The 24,263-nt window shown below is 37.6% G+C and overlaps 2 protein-coding genes and 1 long non-coding RNA gene across 6 annotated transcripts in view; 1 reads left to right on the top strand and 2 right to left on the bottom strand.

The window, feature by feature from the left end:
- The window catches only part of LOC114662319 (AF4/FMR2 family member 4-like), a 154,098-nt gene that overhangs the window by 62,779 nt on the left and 67,056 nt on the right, over positions 1-24,263 (bottom strand). The gene's annotated exons all lie outside the window — the stretch shown is intronic.
- LOC114662964 (E3 ubiquitin/ISG15 ligase TRIM25-like) overlaps positions 1-24,263 on the bottom strand; it is a 127,190-nt gene that overhangs the window by 101,382 nt on the left and 1,545 nt on the right. The window contains exons 2-3 of one of the 2 annotated variants that reach the window (XM_051934434.1): positions 23,461-23,556; positions 21,290-21,523 (exon numbers count right to left, since the gene is read on the bottom strand). In XM_051934434.1, the coding sequence (XP_051790394.1) occupies positions 21,290-21,523; positions 23,461-23,556 (330 nt within the window). The remainder of the gene's footprint in view (positions 1-21,289; positions 21,524-23,460; positions 23,557-24,263) is intronic. The other variant, XM_051934436.1, reaches the window with a different exon arrangement.
- LOC127529760 (uncharacterized) overlaps positions 1-24,263 on the top strand; it is a 97,031-nt gene that overhangs the window by 71,316 nt on the left and 1,452 nt on the right. The window lies entirely within an intron of this gene.

Below are 24,263 nucleotides of genomic sequence, written 5' to 3'. Positions count from 1 at the left end.
TTAGAGGAAGATAATGAAATAATGTGCTATCCTAGTGGAAGAGAGTGAAATCCATTGGTCTGTAGAATACAAAAATAGCTCATTGAATGAGCTAAGATGGTAGGATAGACTTTAAACCATACGCCGTGCTGGTCAGTGGAAAGTGTGAGTATGAAAGCTTGTAAGAGTGTCAAAGAGCCAGAAGACATCTGGCACAGAAGGAATAAACCCCATCTGCACAAATGTGATGTCAACTCTGTGGCAAGTGAAATGGCAACCCCAAAGATAAAAATGCAATCATTCTATTGGTGGTCTTTGCCTGTACATATGTATATACTGTATTATATTATATTAGACTAGCTGTTCCCCATGGCTTTGCCCGCATACTTGTGAAATAGAACAAACTCTAAAAATCAATAAACAAACAGGTATCACTAGATACGCGGATGCAAGGTACTCCCCAAAACATGGTGTAAGATAGAGCAATTCAAATGGAGGCTGGTGCGTGAGTGAGGAGGGTACTACCTGGTGCCCCCTCCTGAAGTCACACCCCCCCCCCCCCATCAGCCTGCAGCCTCTGTCTTGGGATAGCATGAATATATCTCTCCTGCAAGTGAACTATGATTCTTAACGTGACGAGTGAATTCGCAAAATAAACCGGAATGTTCAAGAAAATTCTAGAAAAAACCTGATCTAAATTCGTTAAGTAGTTCTCTCGTTCTCTAGGTAAACAGAGATAAGGTACACGCCCCGAGTCTGGAGTGTGAGAAGGGTCCCGCCCCCCTCCCCTTGGCCCGCTGCATGTCTCTTGGATTCATGCAAATAAATCAGCACCGCAACCAAACTATACTTAGCAAATTGAGAGAAGTCGCAAAATCAACAGGAATGTTGAAGTAAATTATAGAAAAAAATCTGATCTAAATCTATTAAGTAGTTCTCTCTTGAAAAGCAGACAGACATTTAGACAGAAAGACGTTAAATTTTATATATAGAGAGATTAGATTAGATTGGATTAGACTGAATTAGAAGTGAAAGCTTCATTCTAAAGCAAGTTAAATATATCCTTTACTTTCTACCCTACTCGTCTGGTCTTAATGTCTCCACCACAGTTATTTGGAAGGGATATGCATAGGTTCAAATTTAAGAAGAACACATTCCCAGGTAGAATTGTCCTCCTTTGAATACAATCAGTAAGGGATAAATTAAATCAATCATATAAGGCAGTAAAAAATTGGGATGCATGCAAATCACTTTAAAATTGCACTGGGTGTGACTCAGGTGCCGCTGAGTGTGGCAGCCTTTTCAGCAGCTCCGTGTACGACTTTATTTTTCTACTTTTATTTTTCTCTTTTTTATTATTTTTTATTGATCACTCCTATCACTTTATTTTATGTGGATTTGTGAATCACCCCTTGGGATTAATAAAGAATCTATCTATCTATCTATCTATCTATCTATCTATCTATCTATCTATCTATCTATCTATCTATCTATCTATCTATCTATCTATCTATCTATCTATCTATCTATCTATCTATCTATCTATCTATCTGAATCAAGCAGTGTCTCATAGGTCACCACCTCTGTTCTGTACTACCGTTGTTTGGTGCACTGTGAGATAACCATAGTTAGTTTGTCATGTTTAATTAGCAGAGCTTATTGCAATTAACATGACAAACAATAAATAGCATAACAAAATAAAAATAAAAATGTGGAGTTATAATGAGCCTGAATTTCATTTTTCATCAGCATGAAAAATGCTTGCATAGTTCAGAAAGACTAAATAATAAAAATAATTAAGGTAAAAATTACATAAGCAGATAAATAGACTGCCAGAGTGCCAGTTAGTGCAATAAGTGTCTATAGCTCAAAAGAAAATAGCGTAATAACACCGCTGTGACAAAAGCATCTCCTCTCTGAATACTGATGTAGTCTCTGTCTCGACCACATTCATTTGTCATATGAACTTTGTCAGACTAGTTTTGCTGTTCTACGTGTAGATGTGACACCTGTGGCTGAAACAAGTTTTCAAACTGTAAAAAAAACTGCTCATCCTAAGAGACTACTTGAAGCTCCATGTCTGATAGACATGTGGTCATGTACCCCTCTGGTACAACTCGCTTACCCTTCTTTCTCTGTCTTTAACCCCTTGAGACTTAATTTTGGACATCCTGGGTACCTACTATAACCCACTCTCCCCTTTCCAGATGCCATTCCTTTGTTGTACTTTTATGAGCAATGAATTAATTTACTGGCTTGTTCATGCAGATGCAGAATGAAAGAAGTTTAGTCAGTCTCATCAGATGTAATGAAACCCCTGGAATTCCTTTCCAACTTGCCGTAGCTGAGGGGGTCTATTTCAAAAAGTTGGCATCCCTTTTCTTTTAGTTTCTTGCTTTGGTCAAACTGCTGTTTTGCTCTGGGCAAGGATGGTTCTGGTTTAATTTCAGACCCTTATTCTTCCACTTTCCTATTGCCTACTACTGTCTTCCCCATGTGATATTTCTCTTCCAATAACATTGTATTACTGTGACAACCTTGGAAATCACGTTTATCATCCACAAGCTCACCTCTGTCTGTCCTGAGTGCTGTCCCCCCTACAGTCTTCACTCCGTGAAATAATACGCCACAATCACACGAAAATACAGCATTGGCAAAGAAATGAAGACCAACAGAAATCAGAAATAAAACACTATGTTAAGATGTTGTACTCTAATTGCAATTTCTTGACTGAGTTCTTTAATTTAGTAACAAATGTTATAATATGCATTTAAATCAATTAAATATTGTCTGATTGTGTAAAATATACATCCTTTTCTAAACATAGTCCTACAAGTTTCTTGCTACATTTTAATCCTCTTTCATTAAAATTCTGCCCTCAAACTTAATCAGCAGCAAAGTTTGAATAAAAAATACACACAGTCAGGTAAAGCTGAACTTAAGGAACAACAAACAACCCATATTCTCAAAAGCCCCACCACCCCCAAAATCAGGCTTTCTTCATCTGAGGAGGATTGTAATATAGTAGAAAGAAAGCAGCTAAAGGTGATGTATGTAAAAGCATAACTTTTTAACTTGTTTTCTAAATGCACTATTCACTCAAATTGCTGGCCGTATTAGAATCACCATTCAACCTAAACTGAAGGTCTTTGGAAATGACAGGGAAAGACACAAATATGTGAAAATCTTTCACGATCACATCAAGGCCCAGAATTCAGACCTATGCCATTGAATTCATAAAGCAGCAATGCTAACCCAGAATTACAGAAACATCTCAAAGTGACGTATGAAATTTAGAACTTAAGTGACCTTTACTGCAGTTCATTTTCATGAAGCGCCTGTTCACATATTCAACTTGTTGAATTCACAGCTTTATCATATTTGCTCTTGCAGGTGACTCCAGCATATTTCATATGAACACCATATCCTAGTGCTTTGGTGGGTTCATTTCTGAATTCTCTTTTCATTCTTCCAGAATGTCATCCTTTCATTTTCAATTTAAACAATTAGTTTCTCTATGGTCAGATTCCTTGAATTCTCTAAACTGAGAACATTTCTTGTGTTAAAGCCTCACTGAGACCTAAAGTGATTTTAGAACAGGCTTAGTGATTAGGACTGAGAAGACTGTGTTTTAAAAAAAATAACAGAAAACATTAAAAGGAAAAAATAAATGAGATCATGAGTATAAGGAGCAAAATGGTGTGAACTCAGACCTCGCATTGCTTCCACTCACCTTGCAGTATCTTCTCAAACTTTATCTGTAACGCCTTTACATCACCCCGATGTTTTTTCAGAGACTCGAGTAAGGGATTTATTAAAGGAACAACGACACCCTACAGCAAGAATAGGAAAAAGTGACATTAGAGTATTTTAAACATTAAAATGTTTTGTAAAACAATGTGCTAAACAAACCCTGTCTGAGATGTGAACTGAAAGCTGCTCAGCGATGAAGACAACATCCAGTGCATCTTCAGCTTTATGACCGAGGCAAGTAGGGCGTAGTAATCGGAACTGACGTGTAAAAGAACTTGTATGGAAGAACACTGGAAAAGCATGAAGTAGAAAATATAAAGTGGAATAAAACCACTTAAGGAGACATCCAGGAGGCACTGATGTGGATGGCCAAACTAGAAGAATGAGACAACCAAAAAAGCATGGCAAGAACATTGTGACAAATTTATTTGCATTAATAGGAGAAAATAATTTGTGTTGCCAACCTTACAGGGATTGCAACAATAAAGTACATATTTGAAAAGGATTCTCAATCTATTCTGATATAAATATTCTGATTTTATGAGAGGCTTCAGTAAGAAAAAGGTGAGATGTAGCATTTGGAAAACATTGATTTCAGGAGGTTAGGGACGCTGCTTGGTTAACGGATTAGATGAAGAGCACTTATATTCATGGAAATATTGATATAGATCTTAAATGTTCAAATTATTTTCGAAACGACCAGAGAAGACCAGAAAAGATGAAGCATATGTGACCAGAGTATGGCCACAGATCTGTTTAGTCTTGTGTGAGTACAATGAAAACACTCTACACTCTAATTTGAATCTGTTCCTGTCTAAAAGCCACAATACATAAGCAGACACCAAATGTCCATAGCATGCATGGCTGGCTGAAGAGGAGCATAGCCATCACTGGATTACCTCAGAAGTAGTTTATGTTACCTGAATGAACAGCAACAAGTGTTCTGTTATTGAGTCAGCTGGCAAATCACAGATTTCTCTCTTGGCGGTCTCAATCTGTTTCTTCAGGCTCTCTTTGAACTCTTCACTCTGTTGAATCACGTCTGCAATGACCTTATAGGCAGACCTGAACATCTCTTTATATTCCTTAATATCTGTCTTTGGGGAACACTGACAAGACAAACATAAGCATTCTGTTCAATCATGTGTGTAATAAAGTTCCTCTGCGATCATGAAATACTGCAGTTCTACTAATTCATGGCAAAATTTATAGCTAAAAGATCAGTTTCATGAGGACGAAAACAATGTTTGATAACTGAATGTAATGGAGCCAAATATATTGGATGGCATCCTAAGAAACATGTCTTTAATTCAAGCACACTACTCTGCCCTTTCTCCTTAAACTCATCCCATTTTAGACATTTCAGTGAACTCACAGCACTGACAGTGACTCACAAAGGCCAATCTGCGGCCAGAGAGCAAACCATATTTTAATGTCAGAAAGGATGTCAATGTTGTTCCCTTTATGGTCCAATATGTCTAATGTTGATGATTCTATCAGTAAATATTACTTTAAGATGTGGAACATCATCTTTCTGTTTCTTCTCCCCATTTGCCTTCTGGGTGTCATCTTTACTAGTTTCCACCTGAGTCCATTTGGAAAGACAAATAAACAGAGGTTTCTTACTTGTCGTGAGCAAAGGTTAGTCAACACTGATTACATCCTTCTGAGAGTCCTTTAAAAAAGCCTAATATCTGTTAAAATTGATATAAACATTCCTTTTGGAGATGAGGCTTTCTCGACTTGTATTTTGCAATTTTATCAATTAATGAAACTGACTTCAATGTCTAATTTTATCTGAATGGAGATGCTGCCTGGCTGGCAGTGGTTTGCCAAGAGCAGAAGAGAAATCTGGATGGCATGGGATGAGAGTAGAGACTGTCACAGGCCTGTGAGAGTGACAGACGTCTGTGTCAGCGCATGGACAGTTCATCTGAACAACAGTTAGGAGATGCAGGGGGCACTCAGTATGCCTTGTACTGTGACTGTAAGTGGTCTCTCATTGTCAATGCTGTACGGGCACTGGACTGAGACATAAGCTCAGGTAGACAGGCGAGTGTAATTCCTATGTGCAGACAGTTGACTGATTCATCCTGTGAGTAATGGCACCCTTCTGACCAGGAGAGAGAAGGCTGTATGGGGTCAAAGTGGCCTACTTTATCAGGGGCACAGCAGAGCTAAGGGGTGATTTATAAAACACTTTTTTGTTAGATTGTATTTATTTACAAAAAGTAGTATTATAACACTCGATTAATAAAAAACAGTTATGCATACATTAAACAATTACTTAAAAATAATTATGATCTGCTCCATAAGTCACAGAGGAAGTTAAGATTCATTAATCTTAGTCAACATTTAAACCCTCACCACTACCTCCCAGGTAGTAACTGAATCCAAGGAAAGATGTCGTTTTGGGAAGAAGATTTGCTTTTTATAAGAAAGCTGTGATAGAGGATGACGGAGAGTGTGAAGGACGTGAGCCACGCCAAATGGCAGGCAGGGGCAAGTGTCTCCTGTTAAGTAGGTCAATGGAAGTTCATTTTTCTTCTTCATTTTTTAATATCTTCACTTCTCCTGGAATTTTATTGAATGCTTGAAGTAATCATCACACAATTTAAAAAATCAGGAGCAGAATGTTAGAGAAATTTAGTGGATGAAAATATTAAAAATGAGAAACCGACAAATCACTTACATAATTAATAAGGTCAGGTTTTAAACACCTTTCACCAATGTCTGATATTCAACTCGTCTATCACATACTAAATGTACGTACTGTTGTTTCAGATCTGCATTGGTTACATACACAAACATAACTGGCCTTCACAAGCCGTCCGCTTTCAGATTTGTCAGTTCAAAGAAGTCTTTGGTTTTCCTGCTTGCCTTCTCTCCTCCAGAATAGGACTGGGGCCCACAGGACCTACAGGTTCATTTTGGAGGTGATTCATATTTAAGTCTGTGCTTTAATTGTAGCGGGGCCACATAGTTAGTGTTAAATGTCAGTTCTGAGTGCGTCTCGTTTCATTGTCCCATTTACTGTTTGTATGTGTATCAGTTAATGCCGTCCCCGTGAAGGGGGACGGATGATGGAAGGAGACCACAGCCACAAACCTGGAAAACACCTGTTCACGATTAATCAATTACTGCCGTCACAGGACTATTTAAGCCAGCAGGAGGAGAAGGAAGGAGGAGAGAAGGAGATTTTTTTTCACATTCACGACCACGAGCCATCTGTACCTGTTATTTTCCACATCGCGCATTTCCATCCAGTTTGTTTTTCCATCTGCCGGACTTGCTTCAAGGACCTCATCACGAGAGACCCCGGGGTCGGAATTAATCATCCACCACACACCGAGGATTCACGGTGAGGCTGCTCCATTTTTTCCGGGGAAAATCAAACGACTTATTTTCACTAATTCAGTAAACCGAATTCAGGACAGTTTCTTTATTACCGGACTCACGTTCACATTCATTTCCATATATCATTCAATTCTTGTTATTCGTGTTGTGTGTTTATATGTTACAGGGACAAGGGAGGGTTTTTTGTTGTATTTATATTTGGTGGTGTCTTGTTGTTGCTGGGGTGGAGGGATATTTATATTTATATTTATATGTTTTCTATTTTTTGCATGTCTTGTTTCATTTAATACATTTAACCCGTTTAATTTTGAATTTTTGTATTTGTGTTATTTTTCTGATTTGTTAATAAAGTGGACCTCAACATGACAAGCTCTGCTTTTCTTCTGTTGTGTGAGTGAAGTGTTACCACTAACTGCTTTCTACTTACTTCTGGATCACTTGAAGGCTGTCCACTCGTGTTGATTGGAACACCCGAAGACGTTTCACTTGGAGGTTTGCTCATTTCACAAGTTGTGACACTCTCGTTACCAGTGCTCTCGCCATGTTCACATGTGATAGTTGCATTCATTGGGTCTGTCAGACCACTAGTGGAGGCAGACTGAGATGGAAATTCTGAACTTAGTTGTGTTTTTCTCTCCATAACTTCTGACTTTTTATCTGTGGAAAATAAAAATGAAATATGTTTCTGCTATTTTACCATCAACACATCTAACACAGACAAGATGCTGAACTATCCTGGCATCACTAGAGTTGGCCTAATGCAAATATGCAACAAGAGGCAAATGAAAAGTAGAAACAAGACTCTGACTTTTTAATATAACATTGCATAACTTTCTCAGAGTTTCAAAATGCAGTTCAGGGTTACTGGGTACTGGCACCCATCCTAGCAATTTTGGTGGAAACCAGACGCCAATTCTGGACAGAGCGCCAGTCCAACACGGGGCCCATTCACATTCACACTCAACCAAAGCCTTTTAGAGTCACTGGTTAACCAAACCACAGTATCTTTGGGATACAGTATATGGATGGAAAACTGGAGTGCACAGCGGAACGGATTAGCTTTAAAAATTCATATTATTATCATACTGATGTGTCAAGCAATTATTTTAAAATATCTTGGCACTCCATTCAATTTACGAGGCATTTAATACACTCTGTGAATACTGTGAATACTGTATGTACTTACAGTTATTAAATGTCATAAATATGGTGTCTACCACAGTTAATATCCTGAATGCTACTTGTGTAAAAAATCCCTTTCTTGTATGTCTGGCATTGTCCACTTTCACATTGATGTGCTGCACTCAAGGAGACCATCACATCTAAGATCCTGCTACAACCTCAGATGCAATAAATGCTTGGAAACTCCGTAAGTTACAACAAGAGTGGTGAACATTAAGTGAGACTCCGATGTATGGATTTCCAGCCATCATTGCTAACAAGCTATGTAACCAACACTCAGTCAAATCAGAGGAAACCAAAAACATCTGCACAAAACCACAACGGAGGTCTGCACTGTCTAATGTGCCCATTGAATCTTGGTTAAAGAAGGCCATGTTGGCTACAAATGTTGAAAATGATTGTTTTGTCTGTGAATGGCAGACAGCAGCACAGTGTTTGGTACACAGACAGATGACAAACATGTCTGTGTTAATAGAATATGGCATAGTAATGGCAGTGCAACAAAATGCATCTGCTTTCAGAATACTTAAGTACTCTCTAAAGGACTTCATTTATCTGACATGTGAAGCTTTGTCACAGCTGTTTTGCTGTACTACATGTGGATGTGGCACCTGTAGCTGTAACAAGTCATAAAACAATACAAAAACTGCTTATCCTGAGAGACTACATGAAGCTTCATGTCAGATAGACATGGGGTCATGTACTTCTCTGGGACCACTCGTTTATCAGCTCTTCGTCTCTGTCTCTAAAACTTTGAGACCAAATCATTTTTTTACAGCCTGAGTATCTACTAGATCTCACTCTCCCCTTTCTAAATGTCATCCGTATCCTTTGCTGTACCTTTTGGAGCACTGAATTGATTTACTGGCCATTTCATGTAGATGCATAATGAAATAAGAATATGAGGTAGTTACACAACACACTCCCTACAAAACAACATACGTCATGAAACTCCTGCTGCTTGTGTTCTTTTTTACTACCTGAGGATGCTGGCGGTCCAATAACACACATTGAACTTCAAAGGTTGCCAGCCCTTTCCTGTTGATTCCTTTGCTTGGTCAAACCATTATTTGGCCGTGAGCGAGTATGGTGCTGGTTTTATTTTAGACACGTATTCTTCCACCTTCCTATTGGCCTCTACTGTCTTCCTCATGTGATGTTTTTCTTCCAATCACTTTGTATTATTGTGACAATCTTGGGCATCAACTTTATCATCCACAAGCTCTCCTGAGGGCTGCCCCCCTACGGTTTTCACTCTGTCAGATAATGTCCCACAGTCACACGAAAACACAGCCTTGGCAAACATCCATATCTTTGGGGATATGGGAGGTAAACTGAAGGGCACAGAGGGATGGATTATCTTTAAATATATATATTTTTATCACATTGATTTCTCAGGCAATCGTTTAAAAATATACTGGAACTCCATTGAATTTACAAAACTTTTCATGTAATTTGTACTGTAAGTACGTACAGTTATTAAATTTCATCAATATGTTGTCTACCACAGTTAATTTACTGAATGCTTCTTGTGTAGGAAATCCTGTTCATGTATATCGGGCATTGTCCACTTTCATATCGATGTTCTGCACTCAAGGAGACCATCACATGTAAGACCCTGCTACAATCTCAGATGCAATAAATGCTCTCAAACCTCGTAAGTTACTATGAGAGAGGTGAACATTGAGACTCATATGTGAGGATTTCCAACCATCAATGCTAACAAGCCATGTCACCAACACACATCAGATTACACTGAAGAAGTGGAGAACATCTGCACAAAATCACTATGGAGAATGTCAGTGCTGTCTAATGTGCTCACTGAACCTTTTTTTTTAAAAGAACATGTTGGCTAAAAATATTGGCAATTATTCCGTTGTCTGTGAGCGGCAGACAGGAGCAAAGTTTCTGGTAGACGTATCTGCCACCTATCTGTTTATGTGTCAATGGAGGATGGTGAGATAAAATGCATCTGCTTTCAGAATACCCAAATACTCTCAAAAGGACTTCATTTACCTGACATGTGAAGCTTTGTCATAGCAGTTTTGCTGCATTACATGTGTAGGAGAAATAATTTCTCAAACTTTTCAAAAACTACTCATTCTGGGAGACTACAGGAAGCGTCATGCCAGACTTTTCTGGGACCACTCGTTTACCTCCTCTTCATCTCTGTGTCAACCCCTTGAGACATAATCATCTTGAGAGCTTGAGAATCTATTAGATACCACTCTCCCCTTTTTAAATGCTGTCTGTATTATTGCTGTACATCAAGGAGCCCTGAACTGATTTACTGTTCATTTCATGCAGATGCAGAATGAATAAAGTATATGAAGCAGTTACACAGCGCACTCCCTACAAAACCACCAAGGGCAGACTCGCCAGACGTCACAAAAGCCCTGCTGCTGTTGTCCTTCCAACTTGTTGTAGCTAGGGGTCTGCATACTGAGGAAACTGGTGGTCTACCACAACAAACTGAACATCAAAAGTAGTCACCCCTTTCTTGGTGATTCCATTAGTCAGACAGAACTTCAGCTTGCTTTCGACAAGGATGGTGTTGGCTTAATTTCAGAATTTCATTTATTAACCTGTGCATTTGCCACCATCATCCTCCCCATGTGATGTTTCTCTTCCAGTCACAAACAGACAGGAAAATAGATAGCTATTGGTATAAAGGAGCACCAGTTGCGTTTCTTGACATATTTCTACTGACTGATACGTTGGCTCAAAGTCCTCAGTGTTGGTGTGTCAGAGTGAGGATGTGCGGAATTGTTCATAATGGCACTCAGTTTTGTTTTAATTCCCTCCATTGCTGTGACCTCTGGGGTCCAGAGTGTGTCCCATAACTGAACTTGACCTTTTAATTATCTTGTTGATTCAGTGGATCTTTCTTGAAGTGATGTTACCAACCCAGCACACCACAGTGTAAAAATTGCACTGGCCATTGCACAGTTAGAGAAGATCTGAAGGATGTCACTTTCTTAGATAGTTTCACTGTATTTGAAGAGCAGTTCAACTTGTCATTAATGTGGACTCCCCAAGTACTTGTAGGAGTGGACCACCTCTACATCCACTCTGAGAAAAGTGATCAAACATAGAGGCTCTTTGGTGGGACAAATGTTAACAACCAGTTCCTTGGTTATGCTAAGGTTAAGATGCAGATTATTCACTTTGCACAACAAAGTTCATCAACTGACTCCTGACAACCTCGGACATCACATTCTTCATCCACAAGCTCACCTCTTTGTCTTGAGGGATGTCCCCCTACCAATCTTCATTCTGTCAGATCATGTCCACCAATCACCAGAAAACACGGGGTCGGAAAACAAATGATGACTCACAGTAATCAGAAATAAAACACGGTGTGACCACATAGCACCCTTTTACTTCAAAAAGTATTTTTATTAAGTAATCCAAAATTTCCCCTGACAAGAACATTGGCAGTTGCTGCATTGTAAACAGTGCTTACGGGGCAAATGTCTTTCTTCTCCTTCCACTTGATTGCAATCATTTGCTTTTTTTTTGCCACAAAGCATTTGCACCAATGTGAACCTTTGTGGATCCAAACTCATCATGCATTAGACAATGGTCTGGTCATACAGTGACTTATGCAACAGTTTCACTCTCCATTGTCAATGTCTGATGACCAATTCACATTGTTTGATTTACTTAATCATTCAGTTTCAGTTTTTTCTAATGCTGGCTTTCCAGCTCCTTGTTTACACATCATTGTGTTTTGGTTGAAGGCTTAGTTCCACTCATGAATATAGATAATATACCTTCGAGTTACAAAACAGTAACAGTTTTTGCAGCATTATTGTATCCACTAGAGAGCAGCAGAATACTCCCATGACAGTTTTTCAGGCTTAAAACTGTAAAGTGGATCATCACACTTCACCCCAAGCATGACTCGGTAATAACCAAAAATCACAAGTCCATGTCATGTTTGAAGTTTGCGCACAAATCGGCAATATATACAGTATATGCATTTATCATACTTTTTAAATCCTTGTGTTGATTAATAAATTGCATTATTCTGATCTCTTAATAGGAGTGTGTCTCAGGTACCTTGATGTATGTCTAAAAGGCTGGCCTCATACTACAGAGAACAGTAAGGTAATAATGAAGGAGATTTGCTGAAGAATTAAGACTGATGATTACTTAACCAGGCATGCAATTCACTCAGTCCCTAGATTTAAATTGACTGTCCCAGGTTGAGCAAGTAAAAATTTCTGTTTTGAAATCCTATACCTTAAGTATGAAATCTGGTCCCCATGGGAATTCAGCTAAACCATCATCAAGTGTTTTTTCTTATTTTCGCTTAGGCACAGGAAAAAATAAAAGGAACAGCTTAATGTATATGACTCTGATTTCATATCTCATCCGTGTGCAGAAAATGAGAAGGGTACAACACTGTTAGTGTCTGTCTGTTTGGGGTTGTAGTTTCAATCAATTCAATTTACTTTGAATGTAGTTTCAGTCTTCTTGTCACAGAAAAGACAAGGATGGTTTCATAAATTGAGAAAGCTTAGAGGTGCCACTGAGCCCCAAACCCCAAACACAAACAAATAAAACAGCCCTGGGTTTTAATAAAGGTAGAGTTTACACAAATACCTTTGTAGAGAACGATAAAATGGGTGACTCTTCTTCTTTCTCTCTCTGCACTGCTGCTTGATTGAGATCTCAGGGCTAACCAATCTCTCTCTCTTTCTTTCCTATGGCACGAAGCCGGAAGCGGAAGCAGAAGCAGACAATGGCCGACAGTGAGATGAATCGCGTTGCCGTCGTCGTAGAAGAACTCCAGGTACTCGACAAACAGATTCAGAAACTCCTGTCCAGATGAAGGTACCTTAGGGATTTGAAGGCTCGACTGCTGGATAAACCATCCTCGCCAGCTGAAATCGACGTAACATCAACCCCGCGTTGTGCCGCTCAAGTAAGCTTCACCCCCGTGCCTCGTAGGAGTGACGATGACACCGATGAAGACCTCGGCATGTTTCAGCTATGCAGGCGGGGGTTCAAGGCCAGAACACCTCCATCTGCATAGGCGAGCATCTCGACACAGAACCGATTCGACCCTCTCTGCGTCCCCAGTGTGCCTTCAACCCCGGGTGATGTAATCGTGGTAGGTGATTCAATTGTTAGAAACCTCAATATTGGATGCCCTAATCGAAAATCATTTGTTTCTTGTTTTCCCGGTGCTCATGTCCGAGATGTGATGAGACGTGTGCCGGCAATCTACGAGAAGCACAAGAAGAGGGCAGTTGGAGCGATTGTTTTGCATGCCGGATTGAACGACATAAGGCACCGACAGTCAGAAATCCTCAAGGCTGACTTCACAGCACTAATTAAAGACACGAAGGAGAGGACCCCATCCGCAAAGATATTCATTACGGGTCCACTATCTCTCATCAGACGATCAAATGAGTACTACAGTCATCTGCTAGGATTAAACAACTGGCTGCAGGGCTTCTGCAAGAATCAAGACATCGGGTTCATCAACAACTGGAACCTCTTTTGGGAAAGGCCGCGTTTCTTCAAGAGAGATGGCCTGCATCCGAACAGTTTCGGCGCCCGGGTTCTCTCTGAAAACATATCTAAGGTAATTTGTTTATCTTGACTATCTATTTCTACTCTTAACTCCTTCCGTAATGCTATTGCTATGCTAGGACATGATTAATTGTTTAACAAAGTCTTCCATAAAAGTTCCCAACATTAATACTATAATAACCAATCTCAATGCACATAGAAAATCTAAGCAATACGGCATAAACACCAATAATTTAATTACAGTTACTACTTTAGATGAACAATGTATTAAAACTATAAAAACAGACAATAGATTAAATAAAAAATGCACACAGAGCGGCGCTAACAAAAATAACTTAGTTCCTGTTCCAAATATCAATAACGCACATAGTATTCATCTCTGCCCCTCCGAAACATTAAATATGGCACTATTAAATGTTAGAGCTTTAACTAACAAGACGTTTTTTATCAACGATCTTATTAGTGATAGAAAAATTAATTTTATTGGACTAAGTGAAATGTGGCTTAGCTCAGATGGCACAGCTGTTTTAATCGAATCTGCGCCTCCGTATTACAGTTTTACTCGTGCGGATCGCCAAGGAAAGAGGCAGTGGCCTAGCAAACATTTACTCAGGCCGGTTAAAATGTAAAGATGTCAGTTTTGGTAAATTCAAGTCCTTTGAGTATATCGCCGTTGTTATTCATGGAGATTCTCACGTTCTAGTATTATCCGTGTATAGACCTCCTAAATTTAACGCATCTTTCTTTAAGGAATTCTCTGACTTGATGTCAATTTTAATTATGAACTATGACACACTCTTAATAGTCGGCGACTTTAACTTTCATATAGATAATCAGTGTGACCAAAAAGTAAAACAATTCATGAACCTCCCTGACTCTTTTGATTTGAGACAGCTTGTTAATCAGCGTACACATAAAGCAGGTCATATGTTAGACTTAGTAATTACCAAAGGACTAAAAGTTGATGTAAAACAAGTCATTGATACGGGTCTTTCAGACCATTTTCTTCTACTATTTAATATAGAAATATTGATAGAAAACATTCATGAGAAGCATATTGTTAAAAAAACACTTCTTTGACTTCTCAGCAGTTTAAAACTTACAAACATTCTAAGCAATCAGTCTGTTTATAGTGCCAACTATAATAACGAGGATAATGTAAATAATAAGGTGGAAAGATTTAATACTAAAGTGAGAGCCGCTTTTGACAATAGTTGCACCTGAAAAGACAGTTAAAAAATCTTCTAGCATTGTTATACCATGGAAGACCCAAAGAGTGTCTGATTTAAAGAGAACATGCCGTAGCGTAAATGGAGGAAGACTAAACTAACTATCCACTATGAAATATTAAAGGTTAAAATAACAGAATACAATAACACAGTCCGTCTTGAGAGGCGCTGCTGTTTTTCTAAGATTATAAATAACAATGCTAGTAATCCCAGAGTCTTATTCTCAACGATTGATCGTCTGCTTAACCCAGGTAATGCAAAGGAATGCCTCCAAAGTACTTCCAGTAAAACCTGTGAGGCTATTGCTGTATTTTTCAATCAAAAAATTAATGATATTAGAAATAACATAGTATATCTCCCCAACACTAAGGATCCTCCTAAACCCCAGTACTCTGCTACAAATAAATTAAATTCTTTCACCAGGATAGATTTGCCTGATTTACTTAAAATACCCTCCACCTGTGTCCTTGACCCAATACCAATAAGTTTTTTCAAAGAAGTATCAGGCGTGCTAATTGATGATATTCTTGACATAGTAAATTCGTCATTAGATACGGGGGTCTTCCCAGACGGTCTTAAGACTGCTGTAGTTAAACCCCTACTTAAGAAAAATAATTTTGACCCCTCTGCTCTTGAAAATTTTAGACCCATCTCTAACCTGTCTTTCTTAAGTAAAATTCTGGAGAAGGCAGTCATTATACAGTTAAATGACCACCTCAATAAACCTGCTATTCTTGATAAGTTTCAGTCAGGTTTTAGAACAAATCACACCACAGAAACTGCACTTGTTAAAGTAGTAAATGACTTGCGGGTAAATGCAGAAAGAGGCCAGTTATCTGTTCTCATCCTCTTAGATCTGAGTGCCGCATTTGACACCATTGATCACAATATTCTTAGAAATCACCTTAGTCAATGGGTGGGCCTCTCTGGCAGTGTCTTAAATTGGTTTGAATCCTACCTGGCAGGGAGAAAATTCTTTGTTAGTTGTGGTAATTACAACTCAAAGACACATGATATTCTATATGGTGTTCCACAAGGCTCTATCCTGGGTCCGCTGCTCTTCTCAATCTACATGCTTCCATTAGGTCAGATTATCTCAGGGCACAACGTGAGCTAACACAGCTATGCTGATGACACACAGCTGTATTTATCAATAGCACCTGATGACCCCGATTCTCTTGATTCACTAACACAATGTCTTACTTGTATTTCTGACTGGATGAATAGTAATTTTCTAAACCTAAATAAAGAGAAAACTTAAATTTTAGTGATTGGCAATAATGGATACAATGAGGCTATTAGAAATAAACTGGATACATTAGGATTGAAAGTTAAGATGGAGGTAAAAAGCTTAGGGGTAACCGTTGACTGTAATTTGAATTTTAAATCGCATATTAATCAGATCACTAGGACAGCATTTTTTCACTTAAGAAACATAGCAAAAGTTAGACCTCTTATATCATTGAAAGATGCTGAGAAATTAGTTCACGCGTTTGTTTTCTGTCGACTAGATTACTGTAGCGCACTCCTCTCGGGAATACCCAAAAAAGACAAATCGTTTGCAACTAGTGCTGAATGCAGCTGCTAGAATCCTAATTAGGAAAATAAAATCTGTGTCATTCAGGATTGACTTTAAAATGCTGCTTATGGTTTATAAAGCCTTAAATAATTTCGCCCCATCTTATATATCGGAATATCTGACATCTTATATTCCAAATCATAACCTTAGATCCTCAAATGAGTGTCTCCTTAGAATTCCAAGAGCAAAACTTAAAAGAAGTGGTGAGGCGGTCTTCTTCTCATAACTTCACTGTAATTTAATCCTGATACTCTGTATATTCAGTTCATTATAATAACTATTCATGGTGGCTCTAAAATCCGTACTAACCCCTACTCTCTCTTCTGTTTCTTTTTCCCTTTTTCTTTGTGGTGGCAGCACCATCTACTCAAAGCACCGTAATGTTCCAGCATTGATGGATTAAAAGCCAGAAATCCACATGACCATCATCATCAAGTCCTTCCATGAGAACCCTAACTACAAAGAGGACTATTTAATTTATGTTAGGTAGAATGCCCAGAGGGGACTGGGCGGTCTCGTGACCTGGAACCCCTGCAGATTTTATTTTTTTCTCCAGCCGTCTGGAGTTTTTTTTTTGTTTTTTGTTTTTTCAGACCTATGTTAGTTTATGTTGTCTTATTTTAATTTCTTACTTTGTCTTTTATTTTTCTTAATTATGTGAAGCACTTTGAGCTATTTTTTTGTATGAAAATGTGCTATATAAATAAATGTTGTTGTTGTTGCTTCTCCTCCAATACAAGTGTTGCCTCCCACTCCAACTTGCCTGGACAAGATTGTGTTGTCTCTTTCATTGAGGACCCTGGAGTACTTCCAGTAAAGGGGCTTCATCCCATTGGAAGTATTTCTGGGTCATACGGAAGTCCCAAAGAATAGGGAGTGTAACTCTCTGCAGCACCCACTAATGGAACCCACTGACCCCAGCAGGGTTGCACTACCAGACTACAATTCCCAGTATTCCCTGCTCTGGTGTCTGAAAGTGTGTCGAGACCCAGGGATGCTGTCACCTAGCATATGGGGAGAGACAATAACTTACTGTGTATATATTGCTCTCCCCAGTCCTTCCATATTACTGGCATTCCTGCCAAGTAAGCTTCTCAAGTCAAGGCCAGGTGGAACTCTGGTCCTCAGTGTCGTCCCTCACAACATGTATCAAATGAATTTACTCCCCATTTCTGTATAAGGGCAAAATTTTCTGATTAGTTTTGGTGAATAATGTGTTTCAGGGTAAGCCAAGCATTAGATCAGTGCTCTGCTACCTTTTCTCACCCTTGGCAACCCTAAATCCCTCTCAGAATTCCGTGGCACACCACAAGAAAAACTACACAAAAATAAAGTAGTTGCATTTATTTATTGTGTTTTATTTCATAAATTTAAAATCTCAGCTACCAACATTTTTAACTTGCAACTTATAATAACTATTATTAACTTTCACTAAAATTAATGTGATACTCTTGTTTTAATTAACACAGAACTTTTATATTCGGCTAGATATTTGACAGATCAACTTGAAATTCTTGGTCAAGGTCTTTCAAGCATATCCGCTGATCATTTTTAAAACTAGAGATGGAAAACTTTGTTCGATTACATACGTTGTAGAAAATGGGAGCAGAACTGGAATAGCCTTGTTGAAAATTTGAGGATATTCTTCCTTAACTGCAATCCAGAAAACATCCAATGGAACTTTGGTGAACTACAATTTTGGAATCCTCTTATTCCTCAATTCCAAAAATTCCTCTCTAATCTGAAGGGATAGTGCGTCTGTAGAATATTCAGCATTAGTTCCGAAAGGATTTTGAATCCAATTGTATTGCTCCATATTAATTGTGTCAAACTATTGCTCAAATTTCTATTGTAGCAATGGTAAATGTTATTGAGCCAAATTCAATGAGACCTCCTTGTTTTCAACCATTGTCTTTCTGGTCACTTGGTACAATTTTAATGATCCTCGTAACTCTGTTTGACAAAGTTTGAGTTTCAGTTTGAACACATTTAGGTTGTTGGAGTATGTAAATAAATTTTTATTCTGACTTTGCATTTTTTATTCAGTTTATTCAGGTGCTCGAAAATGTCAACCATGTGTGCAAGTTTGGCTATCCAGTAATTATCTTCGAGGAGCTGGTGTAGTTTGGGCAGGTTTTGAACAGAAATTGACTAACCTCATGGTGAAGCTCAAATAATCTTTCCAGAACTTTGTCCAATGTATTTAAGTGTAAAATAATAAGGATTGATATGTCAATCCCATTTCTGCAGAGAGAATTTAAAAATTAATGAATTTAAGGCTCTTGTTTAAATGTTATTTATGATGTTGAGCAGGGCCATCTTAACAGCATCATAGGTCCCCAGGCAAAGTAGTGCGCTGGAGTCCCTGTTTAGACAACAAAACAGAAACATACATTGGTATCAGAAACATTGTGGGCCAATATGACCATCAGTGCTTGTCGATGTATGCAGTAATGTGTAATTTGTACTGCCGGATTTTGTCATTTTATACATGAGACAAAGCCCTTTTTATTACTCATCATTGCCGCAGCACCACCCATGCAAACACTAATGCAATTACTCCATCGAATACCATAAATTTTGAAGAAATTATCTGTTGCTTGAAAAAATTTCCTTCATAAGTTTTTTGCAAAATAAATACTGTTCTTTCATGCAGTCCTCATCAACAAAACATACAATACCTATTATTTTTGCTTGTTTTTAATTGTTGATTTGAAGTGAAAATTTCTCAGCTGTTTTCTGTTTTTAAATCAGTGTTTCCAGAATATCACTCCAAATATTGTCCATACGTCTTCTAACAGTATCAGCTGACAAAAACACTTTGCTCACTTCCATAACTTCATTAGGCTCAAGCATTAATCGAACAATTTCCATGCAGGCTGGTTTAATTAGTGTTTCACCAATGGTATGTGCTTTTTTCTCGACCTGCAATTAATTTTGTAACATGGTAGCTAACTTCTAATACTTTTCAGAAAATGTGATGATCTCATCAATTGCCTGCATTTTAGATTTAGATTTAAAATCCAATGATAATGTTGTTTGTCATTGTTAGAGCAACTGGAAATGAATGTTTTGATTTTAGACGGAGAATCACTTTACTTGACACCGTTGCTTTGTTAGAAAGTTATACTCTGCAAATTGTGCATTCTGCTAAGAGCTGTGACCACTGCCAAATGATTTCCCATCTGCACACACAGGGCAGCGAAGGGATTACATACACACTGGAAACGTCACACATATGCAGTACTGAGCACATTCATGAGTGTCACCCCATGATATAAGTGCCCACCATAAACCTTGTGCTTTTACTCCTTTTGGAAGCATTGCACCTCAGCACACTTGGCATTGTCGCCGCGGCCCACACACCAGTCAAGGAGCACTGCATTAGATTACAGTTTATTTCCTGTTTTATCGTCAGAGACAAATATTCTATCCTACAGGCAAAAATTTATTTTCTTTTCTACATCTCTACAGTATTACGCCTAACACAGCAAGAAAAGAGGGGACTCCTTTTTATATTTGCTTTTTATATGATGAGTATGAAATGCATATTTTTTCTTGTAATATGAGTTACAAGATTAATGGAATACATTTTTCTATTCTTTTCTTTTTCACACAGTATCTAAAGTAAAATACCATTTAGGTTAATATTGTGCTTAAAGTTAGAAGGCCTAGTATTCAAATTATTTTCCTGATTTTTATGTTGATGTTACTCTTCATTATTGATATTACCTGCTAGAAATTAATGATCACAAGACCTTTGGGTATTACTGATGGTAATGAAATAATCTCCAATTAATTAACACAAAATAAAATGAGGAACATGTTAAAACATTAAAAACATATAGTGTTAATATGGAATGCAAGCATATTGCAATTAAATTAAATAAAATAAACCTTGAGGAATTTGCACTTGATATCGTATAGTTAATTTCAGAATTGACGTTGAGCAACACCCCAGAGGATGTAATATTCAAAATTAAAGCTACCAACTAACATTCAATTCAGAGAAGAAAGGCAAATTATTTGAAAATATAAATGTTGACAGAGAATTCAAAGAGAGGTGAACAAAAGTACATACACTAGAATGATAGCCCTGAATAAAAACTTTACAGACTGCCGTTCTGCCTCTGGCATCTCATTGCATCCTCTCTCCAATTACACTTTATTTTGGATATTTTTGGAGCAAAAGCGTTGATATGATGCAGTGATGTTCTTGAACGTTTCTGTAAATACTGCTTTACTTTTTTTTTGTTTAACAATATTAATCAATTGACAAAACAGCTCTAGGTAAGTCCAGAAAAGATCAACCATTCATAGCTGTGGACCAAAGGGTATCAGTGAAGAGGTTACTATTGCTCACTCTTCGTAACACTTCAGTACATATAAAGCCAATCAAGCTTACCTGTCTTGCTGGTTTTCACAAACTCTGAGCATTTGATCTTCTTCAGACTTTCATTGACCTTAAGCAGATTTTGCTTCAGTGTCTCCGATAAGAAATGCTCCTTTACTACAATGATGGGTGTGCTTTCACTTATAGAAGGTATACACAAAGACCAGATATTCTGCAATAAGACAGTGAAAAGAAGATGAATGTGAGAAATATTTGTCTATAAAACAGATCTCCTGGTCAAATTTCAGTTTAGTGAAGCAGTGATATTACCTGCAAGAAGCAGATGTCGTCACCTGTCTGTGAGATCACTTCTAGTTCAGTATCTTTCCTTTCCAGCTTCCAGATCTCCTTCTCCAGTTGGTCTCTGACCTCTACAACCTTTGTCATTTCTGTTTTCTCATGTTCTTTAATCATAGAAATCACTTTTGATCTCAGTCCATTAATGGACTGAAGCAACAAATCGAATGTCTCCTCATATTCCTGTTCTTCTTTCTCTGCAGTGCTCTAATTAATTAAAACAAAAGAATCTGATTCACTCACATGCACTTTGGAGAGACTGTTGATTTCTCCCAGCATAATCACATATTGATGTTAACTCAGTGACAAACACAGAACCAGAAATGTATTTAGCTCAACGGATCTGGAGGTTGTTTGTCAAGTCTACAGTCGGAATGAGCGCTGGAAATCAGTCATAGCAAGAGCAAATGGTTGCTGCCATCTTAATACGATATTATGACATAGTTAACATCCACCAACTTGTAATGTAATTTCTATTTAGTACATAAAATTGACAAATTTACTCTCAAAACAATGCAAATAAAGCCAGTTATATTACAAAATGATTATAAAAGTCATTAAAAATTACAAATACAAACGATAGTAACACATGAAATAACACAGAAATCACAAATAAATAATTCAGTTTGCACAATCACTCCTTGTACAAGCATGACTTAAGTGTAGAATATGTGTCAATTATTTTAATACAATGACCTTCGCATTCCTTACCCAAGAGTTACACAAAGCACTGGAGGGTTTCCTTAATCTTTGTAAAATCATCTCTGGCACCAACCAGCTCATTATTACTGAGAAAGTGAGGGCCAAATAGAAAGACAAAAAATTGAACGTTAAAGAGTCAGAGGGTAAGTGCTAATAAACTGTAGGCTGAAAACAAAGACTTGCAAAAGAGACTGAGAAAATATCGACCATGTTGGACGATACATTTAGGCACAAGGCCTGTTTAAATTTAGCTGTGCCTGTCACATAGTGTGACGTCCAGGACTACACACCTTAAACAACCCGACTAAGAAATGGCAGTACCCATAAGAAAACATTTCTTAAACACGACATAAAAAATTAATCAACAAGCCCAAATACATATTGAACACATAAAATGAATTCTCCATGTTTCAAAACCAAGATAAAAAATCTACACCATCTAAAGAAAAATTATCTTTGGATGTGCTTAAGGACATAACTTGACAATCATCTCTGTTTGCGCTTAACCAGTTTTTTAAAAATAATTTTTCATATATAAAGGATCCTTGAACTTCTAAAAATCTGTTGGATGGAATCATCAATTTTAGTTCCTGAGAACCTTCAAACACAACAGACAGACTGGAAAGTGAACCTGCTTTTGTAACCCACAAACGATACGAATGACAAAACTGGATATGATGTTTTATTATTATTTTTATGTCCTTATGTTGTTGATGTTTGCATTATGTTTTTGTGTTTATTATTATTATTATTATTATTATTATTATTATTTATTTTGTCTGCTTTATCATTTGGATTTTTTCCCTGCCTTGCAGTTTGTGTTGTCTGTTTTAAATTATTTTCTTGTTTTCACCCACATACTTACAAGAACAAATACTTTTTAGTTTGGTATTAGAATATTTTTGAATTGTTAATCAGAATTTTAAAATATTGATTCAGAAACACCAGACACCCATTACAACCTTCTCCATAACATTCCTGGTTCCAAAATTAAAGTGAGAGGACCTCATCACCGAATGTGACATTCTGCTGCGCGTTTCCCAGCTGCTCCACTAATAACTAAACTGTGTTTGTCAGCTCAGAGAATTGGGCTTTGAGGTTACTAATTTTATTTTGCGCCTATGATTCACTCATTTTGCTTTAGACTCACACTTATATTGTATACTGTATGTTATGATAACTCAACAATAAAGGAATGATTGGTCCAGAAATATTTTGAATGGAAGGACAGAGGAAAAAAACAGCAAACAAAGCCAAATGGACAAAACAAACTTGTGACCAAAAGAGGGCCAAGAAGGAAAACCTACAAAAAACACAAAAAGCAGATTCTCCAAATATTATAAACTTGTCATTAAAAAGAAAAAAAAACTTTATCAGGAAATCTGGGTAATGCTGCACTCCTCTTCTGCCAGTCATTTGTAGTTTTACTCTTTGACACTCACCTTCACTTGCGCCTCCATCACTGTCACCTCCTCCAATGTCTTCCTTTTATTCTGTATTTTCTCCTTAACATCTCTTCGTAATGTCTGCACTTGGGCCTGTGGGGAGACACACAAGGACTGCAGGGATCAGTTGTGTGTAATGCTGATCAATGTCCAACAATCTAGAATTATTATTACATCAGAAAGGTTATTTTAAGTATTTGTAAATTTTGGACAGAAGGGAGGAAAGTGTGAGGCTGTTGTAAATTTACCGAAGTGCAGAATGATTTTCGAAAGTTTTTCTCCAGATTTTACACCCAAAATTACCAAAAGCAACAGAGTTGTTGCGACATATCCACACAAATAAATCTCAAAGTGAGCAGACTTGTGATTGTTAAATACACACATAAACATCCAGAAATCCAGAGCTGCTATTAGTAAATATTAATCACCACAAACTGATATAAACAGAGATATCTGTGTCCAACATGCAACTCAAAACAGATGTCTGCCTTGGATGAAAAATTGCAATGATGGGTCTAATTACTATTCACACAGAAAATACCACCTGAAATGTGTTACAAAAGCTGAAAAATCAAATTGTCACCTGTTTAAGACTTACCTGAGCCTGTGGCAACTTTAGTAAAAGTTAACACCCATACTCAGAACATTCTCTCTGTGGTATAAGAAAAAAAAAAAACTACATACATTGTATTCTAAGAAGAGCTTACTTAGTTACATAGAACTTTGTACACCTGCTGTCTTATGAAATTTTCTGGCTGAAGTTGGAATACTCAGCTAGTTTCATTATAAATATACGGCAG

Source organism: Erpetoichthys calabaricus, chromosome 12 (genome assembly GCF_900747795.2).
Source record: "Erpetoichthys calabaricus chromosome 12, fErpCal1.3, whole genome shotgun sequence".
NCBI classification, from domain to species: Eukaryota; Metazoa; Chordata; class Cladistia; order Polypteriformes; family Polypteridae; genus Erpetoichthys; species Erpetoichthys calabaricus.
Note: the sequence above shows the minus strand (reverse complement) of the source record. Positions and strands in the feature narration are given on the sequence as shown.